The sequence below is a fragment of the Pipra filicauda genome, unplaced genomic scaffold, assembly GCF_003945595.2.
Source record: "Pipra filicauda isolate LSUMZ 115617 unplaced genomic scaffold, ASM394559v2 scaffold75_size2874737_pilon, whole genome shotgun sequence".
NCBI classification, from domain to species: domain Eukaryota; kingdom Metazoa; phylum Chordata; class Aves; order Passeriformes; family Pipridae; genus Pipra; species Pipra filicauda.
This window is the reverse complement of record NW_024104931.1, coordinates 2075276-2087402: the sequence shown is the minus strand read 5'-3', so window position 1 is coordinate 2087402 and position 12127 is coordinate 2075276. Positions and strand designations below refer to the sequence as shown.

Genomic DNA, 12127 nt, shown 5'->3' with positions numbered 1-12127 from the left:
TGTAAGAATGCAACTACTGAGGTTACATGATATGATAGGTGTTGTGGAGAAGTACAAAGCTAAATGGGGAAAAATCAGACATGAACTGGAAATATTGAGTGTTCTTGTGGAGTGGTGGTTAACTGTTCTGCTGTTCCTCAGGGGTTGGGAACAAGTGGAAGTCACCTGCACACCATACCTGAAGGAGACTCCCAATTCTCTCTGGAACTTTGAAGATCATATTAACCCTAAGTGTAAGTAATTTATTTCCTTTCAGTTTGAGAGTGCATCTTGGCTTGCTGTTTAAGGAAGGGATGAGCTATCAGATGGCAATAACTGGCATTCAGCATTTGGAATATGTGTGTTCTTTCCCAGTTTAAGTGCAAACTTGCTGAACTTGGGCCATTGCAGAGTTGCAGAGCCTTTTTCTGTTTCACTGTTTGTACTGCAAGCTGGTGATAATGCTTGAAGTGTAGTGGAAGTATAAAGACTTTTTTAAGGATTTTGAGATCTTCACGGACAGCACTGCAGTACAGGCTGCTATTTTTAACGTTTTTTGTTTATTTGGGAATTATTGTCATTGATGTATGTCATACATATTTCAATGATTTTAAAAAAAATCTAGGATCCACCTTGTTCTGGTGTATTTTTTTCCCCTCACTTACTGGGGGCATGCTAAATAATCACTTTGCAGTACCATCAAGAAATTAATAGTGTGTGACAGAGATATGAATTTGCCAATAATGACAGATGGGCCTTGCAGCCTCATCCAGGAGTTACATGTTTCACAGCCTCATCTGGCCTGAGTTATTCAACACAATTTTCATCCCATGAATTGCAGGTGACTTGGGCTGAGTTCTGAGTTATTAAAAAACTTACTGTTCTTCGTCCTTTGAGAGCAACTGTATGCAAACCAAAGGAGAGAAATCCTGGGCTCTTGACTTGGTAGAATTTCTTGTTCTGTTGTAATGCACTCCCACACATATGGCTCATATAGATAAACAGCAGCCTGTGAAGAGTATGTCTCTAATTTTAACCAGAAATACAAATCTGTTAATTTCATGGAGTTTGGTCTCTTTCTCTTGCTCCCGAAAGTAAAGGAGGAAATCTAGGAGTACATCAGTTGTAAAATTCACTGGGAGATACTTTTAACTGCAAGCCTCTGTGTTTAGAGTATGAATGAATTGCATAGAGAATTCAAATTCTGGAAGCAGATTTGTTGCAGGAGAGAATGTAGTTTTTTATGAAAGATGCAAATAAATGTAAACCATACAGACATCTAATCTATTTTTCTCTCTTTTTCCCGCAGTGCCCAATATCAGCCTGGATGTTTTGAAGCCTTCTTTTGCGGAAATTCTGCTAGAATCCCACATGGTTATGATCCGGGTAGGATATCATTAATTCTAGATTATCATTTTCTTCCTTCTCTCTCTTGCATCAAAAAGAAATAGCACTTTCTGAGAGATCTGGGTGATGGCTGCAAGCTAGGGCAGAATTTACATGCCTGAGCAACCTACTTGAATTTATACTTAGAAAAAGGAATGGAGCTAATTTGTCCAAGTTTGGAAGCCTTGGACGTAATGCCTGGCTCTGCTGTTGGTGTGATCTGGCTACAGCCTAGTTATGTCATACTTTACTTACCTTCCTGGAAGGTTTTAAAGTTAAATTAGTATTTGTTAGGCAGGAGGATGTTACTGTGGTCAAAGTCAAGAAAATAAGCTAAACAGACATTTAGGAGAACAGTAAGTGTTTGGATTGAAAATGGAAAACTCCTGATTTTTTTTGAAGTTCATCAAGGTGCTGTGATTTCTGGTTTCTTCTTTATCTCTGAATATAAAAAAAAAAGAGCAGATTAAATATTTTCAAGGTGAACTGCTCTTGCAGTCTTTTCTCCATAATTGTTTTTTGTACTCATGGCCACAGCCCTTCTGCTTCCAACTCCTCAATCCTTCAACTGAAGAATGAGAAGTTACTATTTTGAGAATGGAGTCCAAGGGTTTTTTTGCTATTGTTTGTAAAGGTCTTCTCAGATTTTTAAGAGAAAGAAAGTCAAGGAAATTATTGTTAATGCTTGTAAAGTGTTATTTTAAAGCATTTCCATGGCAATCAGTGATAATGTATCTCAGGTAAGGAAGCACCTGCATGAGTTTCCATGGAAATAATCTTTCTGAAGCTTGTTTTTTTTCATAGTGGAGGGAAACTTGTCACAGTAGTCTCTTAATGAACAAAGGTCTTGCTTATGCAACATGTGTCCTCAGTAACGGAAAAGCTGGAGAAATGAGAGAATACTGCCTCTTATGGTACCTAAAGAACATTTTCACTTGCACAGTAATAGTAAAACATTAATTTTCCTCATTGCATTCCCTTCTGTGGAAGATGATGTGTTCATGTAAGTCAGAAAAGAGCTTTCACTCAGGAAGAGTGAAAGATGCATGTTTGCGTACACAGACATTTCTGGACAGGTGTTGCAGCATAACTGCCTGCTCATGTAAATTTTATGTTGACTTATCTGTAGGGAAACAGCGGCCTCAAACCAAAGGACAATGAAGTTACATCCAAACCTTGGCACTGGCCCATCAACTACCAGGTATATTGATTAGTCCACCTTCTTTTCTATTTTCAAGTGCTTTTGCAGTGCCTCTAGAAGCACAGCACCTCTTCATTGCATTGAAGATGCAGTTGGACTGATGAATATCCATTTTACTTCCTTCTGATCTCTTTCTTCAGGGCCTGCGTTTTTCTGGTGTCAATGAGACGGATTATCGTGTCTATTTGCTGGGAAACCCAGTAAGTTGGAATGGGAGGTTCCAAGTCAATGTCTTTAGTAAATTTTAGCTTAGTCTTGCTTCTTCCAGTGACAGTGTTTCTCTTCCTTCTCCTCCTTTTGGACAGTCTCTCTTATTGTACTCTTAATGTTTGCATGTAACTTTTCATTTCCTCTCACATGCACGTGTCCACCATAAAGTCCCAAATCTTTATTTTTTCCCGTGTAGGTGATTTGGTGGCTAAATCTGGTCACTATGGGGTTGTATTTTCTGATAACAGTTTGCACTGCAGTGGCACTGAAGAGAGGTGTCCAACTGACATATGAACTCAAAGGTAAGGTCAGTCTTCCTTTTCATAAATGCCTTTTGCAGACACCTGAAAAGTGTATGGATGGCAGGACTTTGTGTGTCAGGGGTGGGAAACAACTGACCTTGAATTACTGAGCAGTGTCCACAAGGAAAAGAGTGGGATCTTCGTATGTTAAGTAGTTTAATGGTGAACAGCACAGATCTTCAACAGAAATGCTACAAGGGATACAGGCCATGTGAAGGTCTGCATGTTCTCTGTACTACTGTAGTATGCACAGTGTTTTAAAATGAGAAATGTTTCCCGATCTTTTTGCAAAGCAAATGGCAAACACAAGAGATACAATGGTCCTTTTTTGAATCATTTTAGAGGTAGAGCTATTCACAAACCCTATTAAGTCATATTTTGACCATTCCAGTTTACTTCAGTGGTCGCTTCATTTTGTAGCTCTCCTTGTGGGAAGTGAATTCTAAAATGTGATGGGAAACTACTCAATTATAGAATAAGTTATTGGCTAAGCTGTATGCAGACACCAGAGCTCTCACTCTCTTCCCCAGGCTCTGAAAGCTTGGCAACATTTCTTTCCAGGCAGAGTGATCATCTGGATGGCTCATAGTCTCATTGCAGAGAGAATAAAAAACATCAGTGACTGGAGTGACCTGATTAGTCTGATGTATGCCCTGAGGAACTGCATGTTTGGTCTTAACATACAGCATAATCAACCTCCTGCCAGTCCCTTGAGATTTATGTCTCTATATTTCTTCTCTTTACTGTTCTCCTGACAAGTGTTTGTAGTGTAGGGATAGGTGCAATCGCACAAGACTTTGTAACAGAAAGCTAGAACTTGTTTCACTTAGAAAAACTGCAAAATGCCTTTTCAAATGGGTTAGATGTTTTTTTTCCTTCCTTCTGCATTTCAGAGAATGTTACAGGAAAAAGCTGTGAGCAAGATATCTCTCTCTGTAGTATGCAGACAGATAACATGTTTGCAGACATGTCCAAGGCCTCCTTGGGAAGGCGGCAGAGAATTGGAGAGGATAAAGGGGACCTTGAGGGGGCGGGAACTCGCCTTTTGCCCCTGAAGATCCGATGCATGCTGAATCATAAAAAAGTGGTCCTTGCACCTGAAATAAACCTTTTTTATAATCCTTCCACTGCCTTGGCATTCTTGGGAAGAATACCTGCATATGTTTACCTTACAGTATGTTTATAAAGAATGCGGCCAGGATGTTGCAGAGGCTTGAAGCAATTTCAGACCAATACATGACTTCCTGCAAAGATCTTTCCTGTTGAGTTTATTTAGTGTGTTAAGGTTTGCAAATACGAACTGTAGCTGAGTTTTTCTCTGTCTGTATACTTGTGTTCCAGAACTATCCGGAGTTGTGCTACGTGGTGGAGGGCAGATCACACTGGGTTGGCTCCTTCATTACCTCCCTTTTTTTATGATGGGACGAGTTCTCTACTTTCACCACTACTTTCCTGCCATGCTTTTTTCCAGCATGTTGACAGGTAAATACTAGAGTCTAGGAGAAGATGAGGTGGAAAAACAGGTGAAATTCCATTAAATTTAATGTTTTCAGATTAAAAAGTTTATTAATTTTAATAGGCTTTCTGCTTGCTTGTGCAAAGTGCTTGAAAACATTGACTAATTCAAAATGTTTTTCACAAAGCACCTTACTGGACCAAATTGTCTTTTTTTTTTTTGTTGTTGCTACCCTGAAAAGGCAGTCATGTCTAGTGTTTAGGGCATTTAAATTTAGAGATGGGATTCCTATTCTCTGCTGTTTCACTGTTTATACATGCTTTTGTACAAGTTGCTTCTCTTTGTTTGCTTTCCTGACTTTTCCGTCGTGTGTGTTTATAATTTGGTCTTGGTTGTTTTTCCTGTGATTTTGTACCAACTTAGGATCTTAGGCCCAGATCTCATTTGCACTTATTCAAATGGAAAGGTAGGGGAAAAAAGAACCTTCTGCTGATACAAAACAATCTCTATAGTTTTGAAGGTTGCGACAGTAAATGAATTTAAAATTTGAATGGTCTTCTGGTGTTAACAGAGCTTCATCAGCCCAGTCAGTGAACATAGCGGCTCTGTTCTTCCCCTGATTCCTACCTCTTCCTTCTCCTAGGAATCACCTGGGACTCACTACTGAAGTTTTGTGCTGGGTTCTTGTCACCCAGCACTACAGCTAGAAAAGTATATGGAGGGGTGTTCCTGGCGCTGGTTCTGCTTATCCTGTACAGGTGAGTGCTGAAAGCTTAACTTTTCATGAATGTGTGATAGCTGCCATCTCAATGGAAACTTTAATGCCTGTTAATTTTCCTTAGCCTTGAGTCTCTGTCTCTCTTCTCTCCTGAATTTGTCAGACATCCTCAAGCCCAGTCCTAAACCCTCAATTTTTATTAGATTCAGCATCTGTGTCCCAGTAATGCTTTATAGAACATTTTTCCATTGCAGGGAATCTTTCTTTTATCCTAGCACGTGGTGTGAACACTCTGTTTTCCTCCAATCCCAAAATCCAGTGGTTTCTGGTTCTAGTCCCAATGATGGTGCCATATTCCTCAAATATAGGCAGATTTTTTATTGCTGTAGGTTTTATCAGCTGGCTTTTCTCCAAAACTGTTGGTTTCTAAGAGAAAATACCATGTGTTATAAAACTGTTTGCTATGTATATATTGTGTTCAGCAGAGATTAGAAGGTCCCCAGTGGAGCTTAGTGCAACCCAAAGACAAAGATTCTATAGGACATCTCTATGGACTAATCTACTGCAAAGTTCTTGTAACAGAAAACCGTGCAGTCCTTGATGGGCTTTTGATTTCTTTCCACAGCTTCTACCTCTTCCATCCTCTGTCCTATGGGATGATAGGACCTATGGCCTCGGACCCTAGCAGCCCCATGGCAGGGCTCCGGTGGATGGACTCCTGGGAGTTCTAGAACCAACAAGGGAAGCCTGGGAACAGCGGATGAGAAGCATGAAATCTGCTGCAATGTCAGGCTGATTCTGGTGCTTTGAAGACATGCCCTCTCTGGAGAACTCTGGGTATAGGTAGCCCTGTTGCTTTGGCATTTGTTTGCACTGCCTGCATTGGAATATGCAGAGGATGAGAAGGTCCCCTTAAATTAAGAGACTCGTGTCCTGAATCCTTAGGTTATATTCATGGACAGCTGGCTCCTTAGATGTCAATTCTTTTGAGCAATATATACCAGTCAAACAGCAGTGGCATTCCAGCACTCAGAGCAGTAGAAGCTGGAGGCTGTCTGTGATTGTACACCTGCGTGTGTCTTCCTTCTTGTAATTTAAGCACCATTATAGTTGGAAAGCCAGACAGTGTCTGAGACCTTAGGACTTCTATCATGATTAACAATTATTCTTTTGGTGACGTTTTTGAAAGCATCCTGTAAGTATATGGGGACCTCCATTCTACCCTGCCCTGGCTATCTGCAGTTCTTTTGTTCTGACCCTGAATTTTTAGAATTTGACTGAAAGGAGTCTGCTTGAAATCTCTTGAGCCACCGTGCCTTGCCTGCTTCCCAGGCCTTACGCATACAGAGATGAAATTGTTTAGCCCTATATACTGCCTTGCTTTCTGGTCACCTTTAATCATTTGTAAGTTACCTAGCAGGCCTGTTTCCAGAGCCAGACTGTTCCAACTCAGCACTTTGTAGCTTCTTTGCAGTTCTGTCTGAAACTGCCAAGGAAATGACAGTGGAAATGACAGGTGATTTGTTTTCAGCCCCAGTATGCTGTGGAGACCAGCATGAGGATGTACTAGAGACTGATATGATAGCTTGGACATTTTACAGACAGCTGTCATTCACCTTTTGATCCCAGCTATTTCAGTGCCAGTACCTGTGCTTTTAGGGGAAGGCTTCATCTTAAGGAATGAAAAACTGGCCGCTGGCTGCTGGTGCCAAGGTATCTGCTCTCTGTTTTCCCATATGGAAAAAGTTCCCTCTCATAGATTGCTGGACATCAAATTACTGTATTGAAGGAAATGTGAGGCCAAGCAAAAATTCTTTGTCTCTTAAGTGTCAAAAGCCATTGAATGTTGAATCCACCCCTTCCAAGAAATCAGAATTCAGTTTATCAGGTGCCTTTGTCCTGTGTTAGGTCTATTTTTGTAGATGTTCCTTTTATTCCATCTCCTACTCTTCAACCAGTTTCAATTTCTTGTCATGGTTCAAGTTGCTACCTTGTAGCATCCAACATGAATGACACTTAGACCCCACCCGTGTTCCTATATCAAGAAGTAATATTTGAAACTCTTTTGTGTATGTTTCAATGCACTCAAACCTTTCATTTCAGAGTTCTTGTTCTGCTCCATAGCCTTTCATCAAAATTACAGGTGAGCGTATCTGCCTTTAAACATGAATTGTGCATTTATTTCTCTTACCAAATCTTGAATTCTAATGTATTTCCTACCGCACAGAAGGGCTGCATTAGCATAGTTGTTCTGTGGGGGGTACTAGACTCCAGTCAGACTTGCTTTCATTCCCCTTCAATAGAGATCCATAGCATTGTTCAGTAAGGCAGCTGCTTGCTGTTGAAAGGCTCTGGCTTGGTATGTCACATCTCTCCAGAAGTTGACTCCTATAGATACTAAGTCAAATGGGATGGACATGTGCTTTTGATTCTAAAGGTTTTGAGTTAATCACCTGCTGGTCATATATGGTGGGAAGTCATTGCACTAATTAGCTACTGGGTTTGATGATTCTTTTCCACTTGTTATTGCAGGAAGTGCTCTTACCTGCATGAACCAGGGGCTCACTGTGGTGATATATAGGCAAGAAGGATGAGAGAGAAGGCTGCAAACTTCTTCAGATCCTGCTTGATCTGACAGCAGCTGCGAGTTGTTAACTGTTGGCAATGTGAGCGGCTGACAGTGCAGTGGTGCCTTTGTACCAATGGGATTCAACGTCTTCTACTCTTGGTGAGATTATTAACTTAATATTTTGCTATCCTGAATCTGAACTTTCCCTAGGGTAGTCCCATTTTCATGAGGAAGATTTGCCAAAAGAGCTAATAAAAGCTATGATTTAAAGTGCAGAGTTTTTTTGCAGCACATATAATCCCACGCTTGCTCTTAGCATTAACAACAAAAAAACCCCTAAGAAACGTGAGCATTTTGGAATGACAGTTTCTAAAACTCTTTATTCATCAGATTAAACCTGTGGGAATGCAAAAATTGAGTCAGTAACCTTGATTTCTTCAGTTATTATGAAGGGGTCAGCTTTGTAGAAGTTGCCTGAAGATGATGAACCACTCTTCCTTGGCCAGGGTCCCTCCATCCTTTATCACTAATAATCTTTTGGATGTGGATTGGCAACTGAGTGCTAAAGGTGGCAAATGTCATGCTCCCATCCCACCTTCCTATACACAAGCCCAGCTTCTGTTTCAATACACACAAAGGTTTATTTTTCTTTAGGACTGTCATTTCAGAAATTCTCTGAGAGCATTAGATTGACATTGAGACTGATCTGTTTCTTAGGTCTTGTATGCTGGTAAGGAGATGGAGGCATACAGTGAAAAAAAATCTTGCTATTCCACAAGAGGGAGCAATTTACAGCAGAACTTTTTTTTCTTTTTTAATCTGGAGGTAAAAAGATTGAAAGATCTATATTGAAGTCTAGAGAGCAGGTGTTTCCTCTGTACCCTGTGGACTCCAAGGTTTGGGTATTCAAGTAAGGGTAGACTGGTGTAGGTCTGTCTTCTTTCAGGAGAAGAGTACTGATTTTTTTATTTTATTTTATTTTTTATTTTAGAATTTGACCTTCAATATTTGGTTCTTAAAACCTGTCAGGCCACAGCTGGAACATAATAGTAACTGATATTTTGTGAGGTCAATAAAATAAAATAATTGGGATTCCATTACTGACTCTGTCTTAAAATGTCTGAGTAGTACAAACATGAGGCAATGGGTTAGGGCACTCTTTGCTTTCTGGATGGAATTTGGGCTGCTTCAGTTCAGCTTTTCCAGTTGTGCTTGTGGAATGAGTTCAGGGTTTTTTTGAGGACTGCTTATTAGTCTTCTTCCCCAGTCATGTGGAAAATGGCTCACAGTGCTTTCTGAGGCCAGAAGATTCAGTTCTCTGGAGCAGCTGCTCTCTTTGAACTTTGCCAGACAGGACTCCTTTTATCACTGACAAAGTATTTCATCAAATTGTATCCATGGATTCAAATCACAAAAAGCTGCAGGCTGCCACATTCCCTGGTTCAAATTCTTTTGTGTGTGTAAAATATCTTCAACTCTTCAGTCTTTGAAGGATAGGTAGAGGGCCCCTAGGCTCATCTAGCTTTATCCTAGACAATCCATCCATCTTAAAAGGTTTCTGTTAACAGTCACTTCAGGACGTCGATACACACGTATCTACTGCAGCAGCAGGGACCGGCTTATTTCCAGGAACTGGACTACTCATTCTATGAGACAGGGATGTGACTGTGAGGAGGATTTGAATGGACATTTCTGTGTCAAGGTTGCTCTTGGTCCAGGTGGAGGACTTTGTGTCATCACTGCTCACCACCATTGTTGGCAGCCCTGTGGGTATGAGAGCCACCACCCCTTTCCTGTCTGTGTAGGGTTTTCTTTTTGCGTCTCGATTGGAAAGGCTGATTGATGCACAAAGGGCATTGACAGGATACACCTTTTTATATCTTCCTCCTTTCTTCTGCTTCTTCAAGTATGCCCAAAGTACAGGACATGTCTTTGCTTTCCCCAGTTTTTAGGCTGTGCATCCGTTTCATACAGGCGCCTGAACAAGGGGTAGAACAGGACATCTTGTAATATCCTGAGTAAATGAACACCTGTAATCTAAGAACAAAACCAGAACCTTGTTATGGAAAGGTAAACAAATGCATTACTTGACAATTCCCTCCTGTTCCTCCTGAATCCCTCTGAGAATCATTTTCGAGGGACCAACTCTTAACACAGAAAAACAGGCATTTACCTGAAATTCTCCATTGCCACACTTAGCAGCTTTCCTTCCATGCTGTGCCTGAGTGACTTACCCTCTCGACTGGCACTCTGTGCACAAGCCCTGTTTCATCCTCTCGGGATCCTGCTGACAGTGTGAAAATCTCCTTAGCCCTATGTCTCTGCCAGCTGGGGAATGTAGGTAAGATTATTTTTTTTTACCCCTTTACAGCAAGTGACCCCACACATGGGCAAGTGTGTCATGAAAGCAAAAGTGTGTGGACTGTTAGAACATAAGGCTCTTTCCTGCTGGGAAAGGAAGGCTGAGGATAAGAACACCACTTCCATAGCATACTTGCTGTTTTCAGCAGGGGACTGTGAACTGCAAGCAGTCAGGACTGAAAATTGTCTCTGTCTTCTTTAAAGTACTAAGACCTTGGTTGTGTGGTGGGTTGTGAGTTGCTTCCCTTTTTAACTTTTTTATGCTCTTTACTTGAATGTCAAGGGCTATGATTGTCACAAATAATATCTGAGGTGGTGATATATTAGCACGGATACCACTGCTGCTGAGTTTGTAATTGTTCCTAAAACGTTGCCAAGTGAGGTTATTGTGTTTTACAAGAGTCACTGTTTGGAGCCATCCTTGGAGAACTTGCCCCTGGATGAGCAAGAGTTTGTAGCAGCAGTGAGAGGGGTTCCTTTGTAATTCTGTCCTGTATCCTGAACCTTTCTTACTAATGCTGTCTGTGTGTGCGTGCGTCCATCTGTCCACGAACTGAATGTCTTCTAACCACAGTGCAATTACTGTATCATACAGTGTGGATGGGAGAATGTTCCCTTGAGCTATAAATGTGTTTTGTACAGGTGATAATGGAAAATGAGGTAGAATTTGGAATTTAATTTTGTAATAAATACCTCTTCTTGGAAGCATTCTCTTTGTGCCTAGATCTTGGGGTGGATTTTTTCTCCCTTTCCTCTCTTCCTCACATACTTGAAGTAGCAACATGAACTTTAAACGGACCTATTGAAGAGCTTGATCTAGGATAGTGATGATCTACATCAACTTTTAGCACACAGGTGTTGTTGGACTACAATTCAAGGTGGTCAGATTTTACTACAGTCCAGGCAATTGCTGATAAGCACAGCAGGAAGTGAAACTGGTTTATTTGGATGAGAATAAAGTATGTGTGTTGAAGCAGGTTAACTTCTCCCTATTAAAGACGTGTTAAATTGTAAATATGTGTAATGTGTCGGGTTTAATGGGTATTTTCATCAAGCTTCTGGTAGATTACCTGTGAACACTTCGTTTGACAGATCAAGCACTTTATTCAGGAATCCAACATTCTTCTACAAGTCATTCTTGTTTTCAATCCATAGCATCCGTAACACCAGACTGGTGCACTGTTTTGTACAAATGAGGCCCTTGCTGTGAAGTAAATGCAAGAATCTGTAATAAAACTGAAATGCTGAAAATCAGAATCTATCTCTACACCAGGCTGTAGTGAGAGGCCAGCATATGCTTTTGAGTACAATGTAATAGGGGATTGCTTGGGGTGGAACTAGGTGGGGAAAACCGAAGTACAGCTGACTTATCTGGGGCTACACATTGATGCCCAGATCAGTGCTGGAGAAGAGCCAACCAGTCTGTTTAGACATGTTCCAAGGGCTGCTAAAGTAAAGCCAGGACAGCTGGGAACTGTACTATGTCCTGTACAGAGTGATACAATAGGCTATTAAATGGCTTCTGAAAAGCCTATTGACATCTTGTACTGCTTCACACAGTGCAAGTTGGTCTTTGGATATTGTCTGATCAGGGCTGTTGTTCTGGAAGGAAGGAGTGCTGATACAGAAGCTGTGCTAGAATGTAGGGAGACAACTGAAAGGAAAAAGAATGAAGTATTGTTCAGAAAATGCTGATAATATCTGGAGTAAAACTTTACTTCTCACTGCCCTCTAAAGGAAGAATGGCTTCTTTCTGTAGGTAAGTGATCTCACGTGGGCGTACACTGGTGAGCGATTCCAATTTATATTTGATTTGAACCTGCCAGATTTCTAGGCTGCTAGATTCCAGCCATCATCCTCTTACGTGTTCCTCAACAAGAATGAGGCTTTACAACCTGGTGTTTTAGTATAGATTTTGTGCTCTGTCTTCAAGCTGCTTTCTTAA

General features: G+C 40.9%; 1 protein-coding gene across 3 annotated transcripts in view; it reads left to right on the top strand.

The window, feature by feature from the left end:
• Positions 1-11433, top strand: part of POMT2 (protein O-mannosyltransferase 2) — a 33050-nt gene extending 21617 nt beyond the window's left edge. For all 3 annotated transcript variants that reach the window (XM_027720114.2, XM_027720113.2, XM_039389703.1), the window contains 8 exons: positions 142-233; positions 1289-1365; positions 2495-2566; positions 2707-2766; positions 2973-3078; positions 4420-4560; positions 5178-5292; positions 5878-11433. In XM_027720114.2, coding sequence (XP_027575915.2) covers positions 142-233; positions 1289-1365; positions 2495-2566; positions 2707-2766; positions 2973-3078; positions 4420-4560; positions 5178-5292; positions 5878-5983 — 769 coding nt within the window. In that variant the 3' untranslated portion in view covers positions 5984-11433. The remainder of the gene's footprint in view (positions 1-141; positions 234-1288; positions 1366-2494; positions 2567-2706; positions 2767-2972; positions 3079-4419; positions 4561-5177; positions 5293-5877) is intronic.
• Positions 11434-12127: the final 694 nt, after the last annotated feature.